The 20,190-nt window shown below is 46.4% G+C and overlaps 1 protein-coding gene across 1 annotated transcript in view; it reads right to left on the reverse strand.

The window, feature by feature from the left end:
- Positions 1-4,486: 4,486 nt before the first annotated feature.
- Positions 4,487-20,190, reverse strand: part of LOC137896482 (transmembrane channel-like protein 3) — a 110,701-nt gene continuing 94,997 nt past the window's right edge. The window contains exons 20-22 of the mRNA XM_068741819.1: positions 10,245-10,287; positions 9,890-10,163; positions 4,487-5,444 (exon numbers count right to left, since the gene is read on the reverse strand). Of these exons, the coding sequence (XP_068597920.1) occupies positions 4,487-5,444; positions 9,890-10,163; positions 10,245-10,287 (1,275 nt within the window). The remainder of the gene's footprint in view (positions 5,445-9,889; positions 10,164-10,244; positions 10,288-20,190) is intronic.

Consider the following 20,190-nt stretch of genomic DNA (forward strand, 5'->3'; position numbering starts at 1 on the left):
CTGAGCCGTCCATCATGCTGTCCTCACCACTGTCTCTGAGCCGTCCATCATGGCTGTCCTCACCACTGTCTCTGAGCCGTCCATCATGCTGTCCTCACCACTGTCTCTAAGCCGTCCATCATGGCTGTCCTCACCACTGTCTCTGAGCCGTCCATCATGGCTGTCCTCACCACTGTCTCTAAGCCGTCCATCATGGCTGTCCTCACCACTGTCTTGTAGACCTGTCCCTTCGTCCTGGTCACTGAGAGCACTCTAACTCTTCTCATATTCGATGGTTCATGATCCGATGACTTGTTTAGTATTCAGAATACCAAGCTTCAAATATGCAGTGAAAGGTGCTTGAATTGGAATTGAAGGAAGTGAAGATTTTTGATGAAGTTACTTCTTTTCTGATTTAACCCATTAGGATCATTTGTATGTTCATTTGTGTATTCAATGAGCATTTTGAACATGAAAGCTACTGACTTCAAACTGCTTGCTACCAGGCATAAATGGAATCCTGAATAACTGTGTTTTCATATGGTACCAATGGACCTCTGTACCTGGCAGACTAGTACTCTTGTTTACTCTCTTCTGTCCTCTCAATGTCCCTCTTCTTCTTATCTAACCTCTTTTCCTGTCTACACTTCTGCACTTCCTGGTTCCACCACCAGGTCTCCTTATCTCCTGTCCTTCCAGAAGACACACCCAGTCCTCTACTACCTGATGATGAATATATTTATTAGCTAGACTGTTAGGGCAGTACAAGTACAGTCAAACAGTAGTGTGTATTACAGTACAAGTACAGTCAAACAATAGTATGTATTACAGTACAAGTACAGTCAAACAGTAGTGTGTATTACAGTACAAGTACAGTCAAACAATAGTATGTATTACAGTACAAGTACAGTCAAACAGTAGTATGTATTACAGTACAAGTACAGTCAAACAGTAGTATATATTACAGTACAAGTACAGTCACACAGTAGCATGTATTACAGTACAAGTACAGAGCATTTCTAAAAAGCCCTTGCGGTCTTGTTTCCGTTGAAAGTCCTTCGTACATAAATCATCAACATTTAACAATAAAAATAAAACTAATATTAAATTACTCAACAGAAGCGGAGAAGTCCGCCGCTGCCCCGGTTCGAGTCCCAGCTCTGGTGGAATGTGGAGTGTGGGCTGGTGACTGGAGAGGGGCCAGTCTGCCTCCAGAGCACTGCCGAGGTGCCCTTGTGCAAGGCACCGTCCCCGCTAACGGCTCCAGGCGCCTTCACCCTGCTCCCTCTCCGTGTGCTAGGCCCCTTTGATGCACGTATTAGAGTGTGGTTGTTTCAAGGGGCCCGTCGTTCTAGGGTGAAAACGCGATTTCATTGTGTGTGTCGGCAGATGATGATTAATAAAAAGTATTTCAATTTCAAATAACAATAAATTAAAAAGACACTTAATATGTACAACGTAGGTGGACAAAGGGGGGGGGGGGGGGGGTTGATCAGGAAAGAGTCGTGATGACTATCTCCGTTTCTGTCCCCCTGAAAGGTGTATTTTTAGGGCCGTTTTGAAGGAGGCCAAAGAGGTGCATGTTTTGAGGGCAGGAGTCAAACAGTTCCACCCTTGGGGGGCAGTATTGTAAAAAGATGATTTACCCATGTTAGTCCTGTAGGAGGGGGTAATCAGGTTGTTGTTTGAGCTCCCTCTAGTGTTGTGGCTGTGGAGGTGTTTATTCAGGTATGCAGGGATTGAGGGGACTGAGGGCAGAGCTGCATTGACTATTTTAAATGCCAATCCCATTTTGAGTTGTTTAACCCTGTCTTCTACCCTGAGCCATTTTAGGCTAGCAAAATGTCCAGGAAGAAGGTGGGTCATGGGCCCCAGATTGAGGAGTAGCCGAATCAGTTTGTTTTGGGAGGTTTGGAGCCTGGTTTTCAGGGACATTTTGATGTTGGAATACCAGGAGGTGCTAGCATAGTCAAAGAGGGGCTGAACGAGGGCTGCAGCAAGCGTCCGGAGAGCACTTCTGTTGACATAAAAGGAGACATTCTGCCCAAAAATCTTGTTCTCTGATTGACTTTTTTGATCACCTTAGTTGACATACTATCACCAGACAGGTATTTGTCAAGAACACAGCCCAAATAGGTAATCTCTTCTTTGCTGGAGATTACTGTATTATCGACTGTGACCTTGAAATCATTAACATTTATCTCACGTAGAGAGTGTTTAGACCCAAAAAGAACAGATTCTGTTTTACCAAGGTGTCGTGACAGTTTGTTATCGGTTATCGGATGGATTGTACTGTTCTTTGGCCACATATTTGGCTCCCGGCTACAAATAGCTGCCAGATGTCGCTAACTGCATCTCCGGCCATGGTTGGAAAGCAGCGTTGTACAAGAATCAGCCCGTCTCAATTGAATCATTCAAATATTTTCTTTAGGACAGAAGAATTTTGCAACGGTGTCACAAACACGGGAGGTCAATTTGGAACGCTGGGTGGGAGGAATCGTCGCTAACAATCTGGCAGTGAGGTGTGGCATGGACAGAGACTAAGTAGAGTACGGGCTGATGGGAGACGAGTTGCAGGTGATGGGAATGAACTGATTATAGGAGAAGTTAGTGTGTGACAATTATTGTGATTGCATGAGAACCAGTTGTTGCTGTTTATTTTGAGTAATTGTTGATACATCAATAACACCAGTGTCATTCTGATATCTCGGTTTTGGTACACTAACACCATACATTTTAAATGACATAATTTGCAAACATGCGAGACATAAGTCATAATTTTGTGCTACACTATCTGTATTGGTGGGCTTCATCGATGCCTCTAAGGCATTTGAGCGTGTGAACCATCGGAAGCTGTTCCTGAAGCTGAGGGAGAGAGCTGTGCCAAACGGTCTCCATAGAATCCTGGCATATTGGTATGCGAATCAGACCATGCAGGTTAGGGGGGGTAATGTGGCCCCTCCTCCTTTTACTGTGGGGAACGGTGTCCGCCACGGTGGGCTTCTTTCGCCGGTACTTTTTAGCTTCTACATGCATGATCTCTCTGTGCAGCTCAACAGCTGGAACACTGGATGTGTGCTTGGTGACACCTTGATCAATCACTTCATGTATGCTGATGACCTGCCATATTGTCACCGAGCAGCTCCTGGACAGATGCACTGGCTATGGCATCAGGTTTGATGTAAAGTATAATGCCAAGAAGAGTGCCGTCGGTCTGCAGAACCAGAGAGGATCAGTTTGGACTTCCCAAACCTTTATCTGTCAGGGCGAGTGCTGTCTGTCTGCAGCAGAACGAAATATCTGGGACACATCATCAATGACCAGCTGGGAGATGATGATCACATGATCAATGACCAGCTGGGAGATGATGATCACATGATCAATGACCAGCTGGGAGATGATGATCACATGATCAATGACCAGCTGGGAGATGATGATGACATGATCAATGACCAGCTGGGAGATGATGATCACATGATCAATGACCAGCTGGGAGATGATGATCACGTGATCAATGACCAGCTGGGAGATGATGATGACGTGATCAATGACCAGCTGGGAGATGATGATGACGTGATCAATGACCAGCTGGGAGATGATGATCACATGATCAATGACCAGCTGGGAGATGATGATCACGTGATCAATGACCAGCTGGGAGATGATGATGACGTGATCAATGACCAGCTGGGAGATGATGATGACATGATCAATGACCAGCTGGGAGATGATGATGACGTGATCAATGACCAGCTGGGAGATGATGATGACGTGATCAATGACCAGCTGGGAGATGATGATCACATGATCAATGACCAGCTGGGAGATGATGATCACATGATCAATGACCAGCGGCGGATGCTGTATGCGCAGGCTAACATGCTAAAGAAGAAATTTAGGTTTTGCTCTGAAGCGGTCAAAGTCACCCTCTTCAGGGCCTTTTGTACGCCGCTCTAGACTGCCCCCTTGTGGATCAAGTACAAACAGGCCAGCATGCAGAAGTTGAGGGTGGCGTACAATGACTGCATGCGGATACTTCTCAGGAAGCCCAGATGGTCCAGCGCCAGTGAGATGTTCTGTGGTGTCGGGTTAACGCCCTTAATGCTCAGCTGAGACACCTGCATACAGGTGTATTACACACCTGCATACAGGTGTATAACACACCTGTATGCAGGTGTATATGTCGGCTGCATGACTCAGGGAATGACATCATCAGAACACTGACTCAGCCAAGCCCAAGTGCTGTGAAGTTTAACTCAGGTATTTGGTGTCATTGGTACCTGATGTTATTGTAGGATTACTGTGTGTACTGTGTGTACTGTGTAAACGTTGTAAATGTTGTAAATGTTATGTGTGCTTTTTAATTGGACCATTGTGTCTGCAATAAAGATTTGATTGATTGAATACTGTAGTAGCATCTATATGATTAGAGAGAAAATATGAACAAAAAAACATTTAGTGTACTAGTATATATATATTAGAGGCAGCCAGGTCATTTGGCTGACATTTAGATCAAATCTTGTTTGAGACTCTTCTTGGCCAGCTTTCCACGCCTGCGATTGGACTCGTGCTCCTTGTTGCGGCTCGCCTGCATGCGCTGGTCGGCGCTGCTATTCTGTTGCTCACTGCTGGAGTCTGATTCAGTCACAGGGTTCTCCCGTTTTTGTTTCATCTTAGGCTTTGTGTACGTTTCCATGGGTCTGACCCTGCCCAGAGACGGGTAGTGTTTTCCTGAGGTAGGGATGCGACGCCTGGTACGCACCACAAGAGGTTCTGCTCCTTTCTCATTGGCCTGAAATCCGGAATATGACTCTAAACCCTGCCACTTTAGTTCTCCATCATCATCATCATCATCATTATCGTCCTCATCATCTTCTTGTGCTTCATATCTTCCTCGAGAGGTGTTGCTGTCTTTAGCCATGGACCTGTGGCGCTCCACACAGTCACCGATGAAGAAGTGGGCAGGTTGTAGGAGGTTCGAAAGGGAACTGGGCCGCGGTGCCTTCTCAAGGGAGAGTCTCCTGCTGCCTTCTTCTCCCTGTTCCTCACCCCCCCCCTCCTCTTCACTGAGTTGCTGCTGGGATGAGTGGGGCGGGGGAGGCTGTGATGGATGGCGAGTTGTGCGTCGTGTGTAGTGTTGGAATGTCCGTGGGTACAGCTCCAGGATTTCTGCGGGCTCCTCCATGAGGTAATGGCGAGGGATCCGTGTAGCTGAGCGCACCAGCTTCTCCCTGGGCACATGTTCATTGACGATCAGATAGCGGGTGGTGTGACCCCGACATCCTCCACAGCTCTGCGCACTAACTCCTCTGGCAGGTTCCACAGGATGGAAGGAGCACATGGGCTTCCTGCAGACGGGCTCACACTGGATGTGTCCAGAGTAAACAGCTTGGGGATTGTACGCCATATGGTGGTAGGACTTGGACCTGCAGGTACCACGAGGCCCACCAAGAAAGGGCGTGGTCCTGTTGTGAGACATGTTAAGACAAATCAGCTTATATAATCAATATGCAATACTTTTGTTGTGTAATCATTGTAGGATGCTGTCGAGTGAACTCTGCCCCCCAAAACTAGCACAGACGAAGCACACACCGCTAACAGGCGCCAGCTGACCACCAACCGTCCACAGCACAAGAAGTCACAGAAAATGAGTCAACTGAAAGTTTTGTGTAAATTGATTAGAATTTCAAAAACAGATATCAAAAAGCCAAATTCTTTTAAAAAAACCCAAAATGAAATGAAGCATTTTCATTTCCATTGTCAAACGAGAGGGATGAAATGAAACCAACCCAATTTCATTTCCTTTTGTTTTGAATAAGAACAAAAAAAACCTATTGTGACATTTTATCTAGAAAATATTATGAGATTGAGCAGTTGAGCATGGAGACATATTAATTATATACTCAGCCCCCCCCCCCCCCCAAAAAAAAGAAAATCACCTCATGGTTTTATAGGTGCATTTCAAAACTGTAGATATAATGGAAAAGTGTAATAATTTAACTGGAACAGTGACATTTTCCTATATTACAGATTTATTACACATATATTGAACTATTTTAAGCCGTTTTTGTTTAAATTTTATAAATTATTGCTTGCAGCGCTTAATATCCCCCAAAAAAGGATTTATACTTTCTGATGGATGAGTGAGGAGTCATCGAACCCACAGATTCATTCATTCATTCATTATCCAACCGCTTAATCCGTTATCGGGTCGCGGGCCAAGCTGGAGCCAATCCCAGCAGTCAATGGGCGAGAGGCGGGGTTACACCCTGGACAAGCCGCCAGTTCATCGCAGGGCAACACAGAGACACACAACCAGCCACACACACACTCACATACACACACACACACCTACGGACAATTTAGGGTCACCAATCAGCCTAGGCTGCATGTGGTGGGAGGAAGCCAGAGAACCCGGAGAGAACCCACGCAGACACGGGGAGAACCCGGGGAGAACCCACGCAGACACGGGGAGAACCCGGAGAGAACCCACGCAGGCACGGGGAGAACCCAGAGAGAACCCGGAGAGAACCCACGCAGACACGGGGAGAACCCACGCAGACACGGGGAGAACCCAGAGAGAACCCACGCAGACACGGGGAGAACCCAGAGAGAACCCGGAGAGAACCCATGCAGACACGGGGAGAACCCGGGGAGAACCCACGCAGACACGGGGAGAACCCAGAGAGAACCCACGCAGACACGGGGAGAACCCAGAGAGAACCCGGAAAGAACCCAAGCAGACACGGGGAGAACCCGGGGAGAACCCACGCAGACACGGGGAGAACCCAGAGAGAACCCGGAAAGAACCCACACAGACACGGGGAGAACCCAGAGACAACCCACGCAGACACGGGGAGAACCCAGAGAGAACCCGGAGAGAACCCATGCAGACACGGGGAGAACCCAGAGAGAACCTGGAGAGAACCCATGCAGACACGGGGAGAACCCGGGGAGAACCCACACAGACACGGGGAGAACCCAGAGAGAACCTGGAGAGAACCCACGCAGACACGGGGAGAACCCAGAGAGAACCCACGCAGACACGGGGAGAACCCGGGGAGAACCCACGCAGACACGGGGAGAACCAGAGAGAACCCACGCAGACACGGGGAGAACCCGGAGAGAACCCACGCAGACACGGGGAGAACCCAGAGAGAACCCGGAAAGAACCCACGCAGACACGGGGAGAACCCAGAGAGAACCCATGCAGACACGGGGAGAACCCAGAGAGAACCCGGAAAGAACCCACGCAGACACGGGGAGAACCCAGAGAGAACCCATGCAGACACGGGGAGAACCCACGCAGACACGGGGAGAACCCAGAGAGAACCTGGAGAGAACCCACGCAGACACGGGGAGAACCCAGAGAGAACCCACGCAGACACGGGGAGAACCCGGGGAGAACCCACGCAGACACGGGGAGAACCCAGAGAGAACCCATGCAGACACGGGGAGAACCCGGAGAGAACCCACGCAGACACGGGGAGAACCCGGAGAGAACCCACGCAGACACGGGGAGAACCCAGAGAGAACCCGGAGAGAACCCACGCAGACACGGGGAGAACCCAGAGAGAACCCGGAAAGAACCCACGCAGACACGGGGAGAACCCAGAGAGAACCCATGCAGACACGGGGAGAACCCAGAGAGAACCCGGAAAGAACCCACGCAGACACGGGGAGAACCCAGAGAGAACCCATGCAGACACGGGGAGAACCCGGGGAGAACCCACGCAGACACGGGGAGAACCCAGAGAGAACCTGGAGAGAACCCACGCAGACACGGGGAGAACCCAGAGAGAACCCACGCAGACACGGGGAGAATCCGGGGAGAACCCACGCAGACACGGGGAGAACCCAGAGAGAACCCACGCAGACACGGGGAGAACCCGGAGAGAACCCACGCAGACACGGGGAGAACCCGGAGAGAACCCACGCAGACACGGGGAGAACCCAGAGAGAACCCACACAGACACGGAGAGAACCCAGAGAGAACCCATGCAGACACGGGGAGAACCCAGAGAGAACCCATGCAGACACGGGGAGAACCCGGGGAGAACCCACGCAGACACGGGGAGAACCCAGAGAGAACCTGGAGAGAACCCACGCAGACACGGGGAGAACCCAGAGAGAACCCGGAAAGAACCCAAGCAGACACGGGGAGAACCCGGGGAGAACCCACGCAGACACGGGGAGAACCCAGAGAGAACCCGGAAAGAACCCACACAGACACGGGGAGAACCCAGAGACAACCCACGCAGACACGGGGAGAACCCAGAGAGAACCCGGAGAGAACCCATGCAGACACGGGGAGAACCCAGAGAGAACCTGGAGAGAACCCATGCAGACACGGGGAGAACCCGGGGAGAACCCACACAGACACGGGGAGAACCCAGAGAGAACCTGGAGAGAACCCACGCAGACACGGGGAGAACCCAGAGAGAACCCACGCAGACACGGGGAGAACCCGGGGAGAACCCACGCAGACACGGGGAGAACCAGAGAGAACCCACGCAGACACGGGGAGAACCCGGAGAGAACCCACGCAGACACGGGGAGAACCCAGAGAGAACCCGGAAAGAACCCACGCAGACACGGGGAGAACCCAGAGAGAACCCATGCAGACACGGGGAGAACCCAGAGAGAACCCGGAAAGAACCCACGCAGACACGGGGAGAACCCAGAGAGAACCCATGCAGACACGGGGAGAACCCACGCAGACACGGGGAGAACCCAGAGAGAACCTGGAGAGAACCCACGCAGACACGGGGAGAACCCAGAGAGAACCCACGCAGACACGGGGAGAACCCGGGGAGAACCCACGCAGACACGGGGAGAACCCAGAGAGAACCCATGCAGACACGGGGAGAACCCGGAGAGAACCCACGCAGACACGGGGAGAACCCGGAGAGAACCCACGCAGACACGGGGAGAACCCAGAGAGAACCCGGAGAGAACCCACGCAGACACGGGGAGAACCCAGAGAGAACCCGGAAAGAACCCACGCAGACACGGGGAGAACCCAGAGAGAACCCATGCAGACACGGGGAGAACCCAGAGAGAACCCGGAAAGAACCCACGCAGACACGGGGAGAACCCAGAGAGAACCCATGCAGACACGGGGAGAACCCGGGGAGAACCCACGCAGACACGGGGAGAACCCAGAGAGAACCTGGAGAGAACCCACGCAGACACGGGGAGAACCCAGAGAGAACCCACGCAGACACGGGGAGAATCCGGGGAGAACCCACGCAGACACGGGGAGAACCCAGAGAGAACCCACGCAGACACGGGGAGAACCCAGAGAGAACCCACGCAGACACGGGGAGAACCCGGAGAGAACCCACGCAGACACGGGGAGAACCCGGGGAGAACCCACGCAGACACGGGAAGAACCCGGGGAGAACCCACGCAGACACGGGGAGAACCCAGAGAGAACCCATGCAGACACGGGGAGAACCCGGGGAGAACCCACGCAGACACGGGGAGAACCCAGAGAGAACCTGGAGAGAACCCACGCAGACACGGGGAGAACCCAGAGAGAACCCACGCAGACACGGGGAGAACCCAGAGAGAACCCACGCAGACACGGGGAGAACCCACGCAGACACGGGGAGAACCCAGAGAGAACCCACGCAGACACGGGGAGAACCCGGAGAGAACCCACGCAGACACGGGGAGAACCCGGGGAGAACCCACGCAGACACGGGAAGAACCCGGGGAGAACCCACGCAGACACGGGGAGAACCCGGAGAGAACCCACGCAGACACGGGGAGAACCCGGAGACGCAAGCTTAACAAACAGCTCAGACTTACTCTGGATAGTCTGATTTATGTTCACTTGAAGTTCACATTTTCTTTCACAGATGTCTTTGTGCTTGTCTCATGTCCTGACCTGTGTCTCACCGACCTGTTAGGAACGTGTCCCCGGATCTGCTTGGGCAGATTGGTCACCATTGGACTCGCTACAGACCCAGCCACACATCCTCTGTCGAGGTCCAACCCAGCTGCTGACTGGGTGACGGTGTGAATGCTGTTTCCATGGCGAAGAGGAGACTGAAAGTTTCTGACATTCCCATTCCATTGAGGAGAGGGAGTGTGGGCGGCGGCCTCCTGGCTTTCCATGTCACTCTCCAGCAGATCTGACTGTCTGTCCACTGCTTCCTCTGGAGCTTGTAGTCTCACTAAAGTGTATGTCACAGAGTGAGACACACAAAACTATACCACAGACAACGAAGTACATACAGCTAGCCTGAAAAACACACCTGCAGCCATCTGGAAGACTTTCTTTTTGTCCTCAGTGCGCTCCTTAAAACAGAGAAAAAGGCAAGTTTATATCTGAAAAAAACATGAAAGTGCTTATTTGGTGATCAGCATAATGATGCCTGCACAGAGCACAGAGTAGTGAAATATAAGAATCTCGCCCTTTAGCGTTCACTGAGACCTGGCTCAGTGAAACGGACCGGGATGATAAGTGGGTTCGGTGGCCCATTTCGGTTGGATCGATCTCCAGAGGGTCAGGGTCAGGGTCAGGGTTAGGGTCAGGGTCAGGGTCAGGGTCAGCGTGAATTCCGCGTGAATCAGCAGCGGCTCAGCTGATCGCTGACGTCACACACAGACTTGCTTCAATCTGTCCGGACGCTCCCAAATTCATACTTGGTGATTTTAATCACTGCACTCTGAGCAGGACGTTGAGGACATATGGACAGTCCTAACAGAAATAACACTCCTGATCTGTGTCATGGCGCTTATAAATCCCTGGCGATGCCTTCTCTCGGCGCATCTTTCAGTGCCTGTGCACAAACCGTCCTTCAGACGCCTTCAGCGTGAGGAGAAGGAGGTTAAGATCTGCTCTGAGGACAGCATCTCATCTCTTCAAGCTCGCTTTGAATGTTTCTAGGACGCAGGTTGATGACCTCTGTGACGCTGTCTCCTCCTATGTTTCCTTTTGTGTGGACTCTGTTTTACCGACCAAAAAGGTTGTTATTGGCGTGTCTTTATGTTTCAATAAAGACTCGCGTGGAACAAACTGTGAGCTGACGTGTTCACTACTTTATTTAACAACCTCACGTTTAACAACCTAAGTCACATGACCCCCTTGGCCTCATCCCATTGGTCCACAACCATTCAGCATGCATCGGCTACAAGTGACGTTCAAGAACACAACTGTCATTTGTTAACAAAACCCCAACACCACAGTTATTTACCTAAATAACAAGCCTTGGGTAACAAAGAGAAAAGGATTTTCTACACGGGCGATCCTCTTGCGGTGAAAGCAGCCTGGCAAGGCCTGAAGTCAATGGCTTCTATAAATACGATGAGAATGCTAGTGAGACCAAGAAACGCATCAGCATAAATGTCACTGCTGCCGATTTGTCAAATACTTTTAATGTCTTTTTCTCTCTATTTGAAAGGTCTGACTTCGCCCACAATGCTACCAGGCTAAAGAACTCCCTGGTATCTCAAAGTGAGGTGTTGCTATGCCGGGATCAGGTGACGGCATTATTAAAAAAACAAATATTAGGAAGGCAGCTGGTCCTGATTCAATCTGCGGTCGCAATCTTCATCACTGTGCTGACCAGCTCAGTGGAGTCTTCTCTAGCCTCTTTCAGATGTGTGCTGATCAGTGCCAGCTTCAGGTAATATGGAAGAAGTCAACCATGATTCCCATTCCTAAATCCAGCACTTTCATCCCTTCTTCCAGGCTCAGCGTCAGACCATGCTGGAGTCCTGCCTGCCTTCATCGTCGATGACGACTTCCTTGACTTTAATGTGTCAAAGACAAAAGAGGTAGTTGTACCAAAACTGTGTTATACCTAAACCCAGCTCTATCAACGGTAAAGACGTAGATATCGTTGGCTCGTATAAGTATTTAGTAACTGTGTTATACCTAAACCCAGCTCTATCAACGGTAAAGACGTGGAGATCGTTGGCTCGTATAAGTATTTAGTAACTGTGTTATACCTAAACCCAGCTCTATTAATGGTAAAGACGTGGAGATCGTTGGCTCGTATAAGTATTTAGTAACTGTGTTGTACCTAAACCCAGCTCTATCAACGGTAAAGACGTAGATATCGTTGGCTCGTATAAGTATTTAGTAACTGTGTTATACCTAAACCCAGCTCTATCAACGGTAAAGACGTGGAGATCGTTGGCTCGTATAAGTATTTAGTAACTGTGTTATACCTAAACCCAGCTCTATCAACGGTAAAGACGTAGATATCGTTGGCTCGTATAAGTATTTAGTAACTGTGTTATACCTAAACCCAGCTCTATCAACGGTAAAGACGTGGAGGTTGTTGGCTCATATAAGTATTTAGTAACTGTGTTGTACCTAAACCCAGCTCTATCAACGGTAAAGACGTGGAGATTGTTGGCTCGTATAAGTATTTAGTAACTGTGTTGTACCTAAACCCAGCTCTATCAACGGTAAAGACGTGGAGATTGTTGGCTCGTATAAGTATTTAGGAACTGTGTTATACCTAAACCCAGCTCTATCAACGGTAAAGACGTGGAGATCGTTGGCTCGTATAAGTATTTAGTAACTGTGTTGTACCTAAACCCAGCTCTATCAACGGTAAAGACGTGGAGATCGTTGGCTCGTATAAGTATTTAAGAACTGTGTTATATCTAAACCCAGCTCTATCAACGGTAAAGACGTGGAGGTTGTTGGCTCATATAAGTATTTAGTAACTGTGTTGTACCTAAACCCAGCTCTATCAACGGTAAAGACGTGGAGATCGTTGGCTCGTATAAGTATTTAGTAACTGTGTTATACCTAAACCCAGCTCTATCAACGGTAAAGACGTGGAGATCGTTGGCTCGTATAAGTATTTAGTAACTGTGTTATATCTAAACCCAGCTCTATCAATGGTAAAGACGTGGAGGTTGTTGGCTCGTATAAGTATTTAGGAACTGTGTTATACCTAAACCCAGCTCTATCAACGGTAAAGACGTGGAGATTGTTGGCTCGTATAAGTATTTAGTAACTGTGTTGTACCTAAACCCAGCTCTATCAACGGTAAAGACGTGGAGATTGTTGGCTCGTATAAGTATTTAGGAACTGTGTTATACCTAAACCCAGCTCTATCAACGGTAAAGACGTGGAGATCGTTGGCTCGTATAAGTATTTAGTAACTGTGTTGTACCTAAACCCAGCTCTATCAACGGTAAAGACGTGGAGATCGTTGGCTCGTATAAGTATTTAAGAACTGTGTTATATCTAAACCCAGCTCTATCAACGGTAAAGACGTGGAGGTTGTTGGCTCATATAAGTATTTAGTAACTGTGTTGTACCTAAACCCAGCTCTATCAACGGTAAAGACGTGGAGATCGTTGGCTCGTATAAGTATTTAGTAACTGTGTTATACCTAAACCCAGCTCTATCAACGGTAAAGACGTGGAGATCGTTGGCTCGTATAAGTATTTAGTAACTGTGTTGTACCTAAACCCAGCTCTATCAACGGTAAAGACGTGGAGGTTGTTGGCTCGTATAAGTATTTAGTAACTGTGTTATACCTAAACCCAGCTCTATCAACGGTAAAGACGTAGATATCGTTGGCTCGTATAAGTATTTAGTAACTGTGTTATACCTAAACCCAGCTCTATCAACGGTAAAGACGTGGAGATCGTTGGCTCGTATAAGTATTTAGTAACTGTGTTATACCTAAAGCCAGCTCTATCAACGGTAAAGACGTGGAGATCGTTGGCTCGTATAAGTATTTAGTAACTGTGTTGTACCTAAACCCAGCTCTATCAACGGTAAAGACGTGGAGATTGTTGGCTCGTATAAGTATTTAGGAACTGTGTTATACCTAAACCCAGCTCTATCAACGGTAAAGACGTGGAGATCGTTGGCTCGTATAAGTATTTAGTAACTGTGTTGTACCTAAACCCAGCTCTATCAACGGTAAAGACGTAGATATCGTTGGCTCGTATAAGTATTTAGTAACTGTGTTATACCTAAACCCAGCTCTATCAACGGTAAAGACGTGGAGATCGTTGGCTCGTATAAGTATTTAGTAACTGTGTTATACCTAAAGCCAGCTCTATTAATGGTAAAGACGTGGAGATCGTTGGCTCGTATAAGTATTTAGTAACTGTGTTGTACCTAAACCCAGCTCTATCAACGGTAAAGACGTAGATATCGTTGGCTCGTATAAGTATTTAGTAACTGTGTTGTACCTAAACCCAGCTCTATCAACGGTAAAGACGTGGAGATTGTTGGCTCGTATAAGTATTTAGGAACTGTGTTATACCTAAACCCAGCTCTATCAACGGTAAAGACGTGGAGATCGTTGGCTCGTATAAGTATTTAGTAACTGTGTTGTACCTAAACCCAGCTCTATCAACGGTAAAGACGTGGAGATCGTTGGCTCGTATAAGTATTTAGTAACTGTGTTATACCTAAACCCAGCTCTATTAATGGTAAAGACGTGGAGGTTGTTGGCTCGTATAAGTATTTAGTAACTGTGTTATACCTAAACCCAGCTCTATCAACGGTAAAGACGTGGAGATTGTTGGCTCGTATAAGTATTTAGTAACTGTGTTATACCTAAACCCAGCTCTATCAACGGTAAAGACGTGGAGATCGTTGGCTCGTATAAGTATTTAGGAACTGTGTTATACCTAAACCCAGCTCTATCAATGGTAAAGACGTGGAGATCGTTGGCTCGTATAAGTATTTAGTAACTGTGTTATACCTAAACCCAGCTCTATTAATGGTAAAGACGTGGAGGTTGTTGGCTCGTATAAGTATTTAGTAACTGTGTTATACCTAAACCCAGCTCTATTAATGGTAAAGACGTGGAGGTTGTTGGCTCGTATAAGTATTTAGTAACTGTGTTATACCTAAACCCAGCTCTATCAATGGTAAAGACGTGGAGATCGTTGGCTCGTATAAGTATTTAGTAACTGTGTTATACCTAAACCCAGCTCTATTAATGGTAAAGACGTGGAGGTTGTTGGCTCGTATAAGTATTTAGTAACTGTGTTATACCTAAACCCAGCTCTATCAACGGTAAAGACGTGGAGATCGTTGGCTCGTATAAGTATTTAGGAACTGTGTTATACCTAAACCCAGCTCTATCAATGGTAAAGACGTGGAGATCGTTGGCTCGTATAAGTATTTAGTAACTGTGTTGTACCTAAACCCAGCTCTATCAACGGTAAAGACGTGGAGATTGTTGGCTCGTATAAGTATTTAGGAACTGTGTTATACCTAAACCCAGCTCTATCAACGGTAAAGACGTGGAGATCGTTGGCTCGTATAAGTATTTAGTAACTGTGTTATACCTAAACCCAGCTCTATTAATGGTAAAGACGTGGAGATCGTTGGCTCGTATAAGTATTTAGGAACTGTGTTATACCTAAAGCCAGCTCTATCAACGGTAAAGACGTGGAGATCGTTGGCTCGTATAAGTATTTAGTAACTGTGTTATACCTAAACCCAGCTCTATTAATGGTAAAGACGTGGAGATCGTTGGCTCGTATAAGTATTTAGGAACTGTGTTATACCTAAACCCAGCTCTATCAACGGTAAAGACGTGGAGATCGTTGGCTCGTATAAGTATTTAGTAACTGTGTTATACCTAAACCCAGCTCTATCAACGGTAAAGACGTGGAGATCGTTGGCTCATATAAGTATTTAGTAACTGTGTTGTACCTAAACCCAGCTCTATCAACGGTAAAGACGTGGAGATTGTTGGCTCGTATAAGTATTTAGGAACTGTGTTATACCTAAACCCAGCTCTATCAACGGTAAAGACGTGGAGATCGTTGGCTCGTATAAGTATTTAGTAACTGTGTTGTACCTAAACCCAGCTCTATCAACGGTAAAGACGTGGAGATCGTTGGCTCGTATAAGTATTTAGTAACTGTGTTATACCTAAACCCAGCTCTATCAAGGGTAAAGACATGGAGATCGTTGGCTCGTATAAGTATTTAGTAACTGTGTTATACCTAAACCCAGCTCTATTAATGGTAAAGACGTGGAGATCGTTGGCTCGTATAAGTATTTAGTAACTGTGTTATACCTAAACCCAGCTCTATCAACGGTAAAGACGTGGAGATTGTTGGCTCGTATAAGTATTTAGGAACTGTGTTATACCTAAACCCAGCTCTATCAACGGTAAAGACGTGGAGATCGTTGGCTCGTATAAGTATTTAGGAACTGTGTTATACCTAAACCCAGCTCTATCAACGGTAAAGACGTGGAGATCGTTGGCTCGTATAAGTATTTAGGAACTGTGTTATACCTAAACCCAGCTCTATCAACGGTAAAGACGTGGAGATCGTTGGCTCGTATAAGTATTTAGGAACTGTGTTATACCTAAACCCAGCTCTATCAACGGTAAAGACGTGGAGATTGTTGGCTCGTATAAGTATTTAGTAACTGTGTTATACCTAAACCCAGCTCTATTAATGGTAAAGACGTGGAGATCGTTGGCTCGTATAAGTATTTAGTAACTGTGTTATACCTAAACCCAGCTCTATTAATGGTAAAGACGTGGAGATCGTTGGCTCGTATAAGTATTTAGGAACTGTGTTATACCTAAACCCAGCTCTATCAACGGTAAAGACGTGGAGGTTGTTGGCTCGTATAAGTATTTAGTAACTGTGTTATACCTAAAGCCAGCTCTATCAACGGTAAAGACGTGGAGATCGTTGGCTCGTATAAGTATTTAGTAACTGTGTTATACCTAAACCCAGCTCTATCAACGGTAAAGACGTGGAGATCGTTGGCTCATATAAGTATTTAGTAACTGTGTTGTACCTAAACCCAGCTCTATCAACGGTAAAGACGTGGAGATTGTTGGCTCGTATAAGTATTTAGGAACTGTGTTATACCTAAACCCAGCTCTATCAACGGTAAAGACGTGGAGATCGTTGGCTCGTATAAGTATTTAGTAACTGTGTTATACCTAAACCCAGCTCTATCAAGGGTAAAGACATGGAGATCGTTGGCTCGTATAAGTATTTAGTAACTGTGTTATACCTAAACCCAGCTCTATTAATGGTAAAGACGTGGAGATCGTTGGCTCGTATAAGTATTTAGTAACTGTGTTATACCTAAACCCAGCTCTATCAACGGTAAAGACGTGGAGATCGTTGGCTCGTATAAGTATTTAGTAACTGTGTTATACCTAAACCCAGCTCTATCAACGGTAAAGACGTGGAGGTTGTTGGCTCGTATAAGTATTTAGTAACTGTGTTATACCTAAACCCAGCTCTATCAACGGTAAAGACGTGGAGATTGTTGGCTCGTATAAGTATTTAGTAACTGTGTTATACCTAAACCCAGCTCTATCAACGGTAAAGACGTGGAGATCGTTGGCTCGTATAAGTATTTAGGAACTGTGTTATACCTAAACCCAGCTCTATCAACAGTAAAGACGTGGAGATCGTTGGCTCGTATAAGTATTTAGGAACTGTGTTATACCTAAACCCAGCTCTATCAACGGTAAAGACGTGGAGATCCTTGGCTCGTATAAGTATTTAGTAACTGTGTTATACCTAAACCCAGCTCTATTATTGGTAAAGACGTGGAGATCGTTGGCTCGTATAAGTATTTAGTAACTGTGTTATACCTAAACCCAGCTCTATTAATGGTAAAGACGTGGAGATCGTTGGCTCGTATAAGTATTTAGGAACTGTGTTATACCTAAACCCAGCTCTATCAACGGTAAAGACGTGGAGGTTGTTGGCTCGTATAAGTATTTAGTAACTGTGTTATACCTAAAGCCAGCTCTATCAACGGTAAAGACGTGGAGATCGTTGGCTCGTATAAGTATTTAGTAACTGTGTTATACCTAAACCCAGCTCTATCAACGGTAAAGACGTGGAGATCGTTGGCTCATATAAGTATTTAGTAACTGTGTTGTACCTAAACCCAGCTCTATCAACGGTAAAGACGTGGAGATTGTTGGCTCGTATAAGTATTTAGGAACTGTGTTATACCTAAACCCAGCTCTATCAACGGTAAAGACGTGGAGATCGTTGGCTCGTATAAGTATTTAGTAACTGTGTTGTACCTAAACCCAGCTCTATCAACGGTAAAGACGTGGAGATCGTTGGCTCGTATAAGTATTTAGTAACTGTGTTGTACCTAAACCCAGCTCTATCAACGGTAAAGACGTGGAGATCGTTGGCTCGTATAAGTATTTAGGAACTGTGTTATACCTAAACCCAGCTCTATCAACGGTAAAGACGTGGAGATCGTTGGCTCGTATAAGTATTTAGTAACTGTGTTATACCTAAACCCAGCTCTATCAACGGTAAAGACGTGGAGGTTGTTGGCTCGTATAAGTATTTAGTAACTGTGTTATACCTAAACCCAGCTCTATCAACGGTAAAGACGTGGAGATCGTTGGCTCGTATAAGTATTTAGTAACTGTGTTATACCTAAACCCAGCTCTATTAACGGTAAAGACGTGGAGATCGTTGGCTCGTATAAGTATTTAGGAACTGTGTTATACCTAAACCCAGCTCTATCAACGGTAAAGACGTGGAGATCGTTGGCTCGTATAAGTATTTAGTAACTGTGTTATACCTAAACCCAGCTCTATCAACGGTAAAGACGTGGAGATCGTTGGCTCATATAAGTATTTAGTAACTGTGTTGTACCTAAACCCAGCTCTATCAACGGTAAAGACGTGGAGATTGTTGGCTCGTATAAGTATTTAGGAACTGTGTTATACCTAAACCCAGCTCTATCAACGGTAAAGACGTGGAGATCGTTGGCTCGTATAAGTATTTAGTAACTGTGTTGTACCTAAACCCAGCTCTATCAACGGTAAAGACGTGGAGATCGTTGGCTCGTATAAGTATTTAGTAACTGTGTTATACCTAAACCCAGCTCTATCAAGGGTAAAGACATGGAGATCGTTGGCTCGTATAAGTATTTAGTAACTGTGTTATACCTAAACCCAGCTCTATTAATGGTAAAGACGTGGAGATCGTTGGCTCGTATAAGTATTTAGTAACTGTGTTATACCTAAACCCAGCTCTATCAACGGTAAAGACGTGGAGATTGTTGGCTCGTATAAGTATTTAGGAACTGTGTTATACCTAAACCCAGCTCTATCAACGGTAAAGACGTGGAGATCGTTGGCTCGTATAAGTATTTAGGAACTGTGTTATACCTAAACCCAGCTCTATCAACGGTAAAGACGTGGAGATCGTTGGCTCGTATAAGTATTTAGGAACTGTGTTATACCTAAACCCAGCTCTATCAACGGTAAAGACGTGGAGATCGTTGGCTCGTATAAGTATTTAGGAACTGTGTTATACCTAAACCCAGCTCTATCAACGGTAAAGACGTGGAGATTGTTGGCTCGTATAAGTATTTAGTAACTGTGTTATACCTAAACCCAGCTCTATTAATGGTAAAGACGTGGAGATCGTTGGCTCGTATAAGTATTTAGTAACTGTGTTATACCTAAACCCAGCTCTATTAATGGTAAAGACGTGGAGATCGTTGGCTCGTATAAGTATTTAGGAACTGTGTTATACCTAAACCCAGCTCTATCAACGGTAAAGACGTGGAGGTTGTTGGCTCGTATAAGTATTTAGTAACTGTGTTATACCTAAAGCCAGCTCTATCAACGGTAAAGACGTGGAGATCGTTGGCTCGTATAAGTATTTAGTAACTGTGTTATACCTAAACCCAGCTCTATCAACGGTAAAGACGTGGAGATCGTTGGCTCATATAAGTATTTAGTAACTGTGTTGTACCTAAACCCAGCTCTATCAACGGTAAAGACGTGGAGATTGTTGGCTCGTATAAGTATTTAGGAACTGTGTTATACCTAAACCCAGCTCTATCAACGGTAAAGACGTGGAGATCGTTGGCTCGTATAAGTATTTAGTAACTGTGTTATACCTAAACCCAGCTCTATCAAGGGTAAAGACATGGAGATCGTTGGCTCGTATAAGTATTTAGTAACTGTGTTATACCTAAACCCAGCTCTATTAATGGTAAAGACGTGGAGATCGTTGGCTCGTATAAGTATTTAGTAACTGTGTTATACCTAAACCCAGCTCTATCAACGGTAAAGACGTGGAGATCGTTGGCTCGTATAAGTATTTAGTAACTGTGTTATACCTAAACCCAGCTCTATCAACGGTAAAGACGTGGAGGTTGTTGGCTCGTATAAGTATTTAGTAACTGTGTTATACCTAAACCCAGCTCTATCAACGGTAAAGACGTGG

Source organism: Brachionichthys hirsutus, chromosome 1 (assembly GCF_040956055.1).
Source record: "Brachionichthys hirsutus isolate HB-005 chromosome 1, CSIRO-AGI_Bhir_v1, whole genome shotgun sequence".
Lineage (NCBI taxonomy): Eukaryota > Metazoa > Chordata > Actinopteri > Lophiiformes > Brachionichthyidae > Brachionichthys > Brachionichthys hirsutus.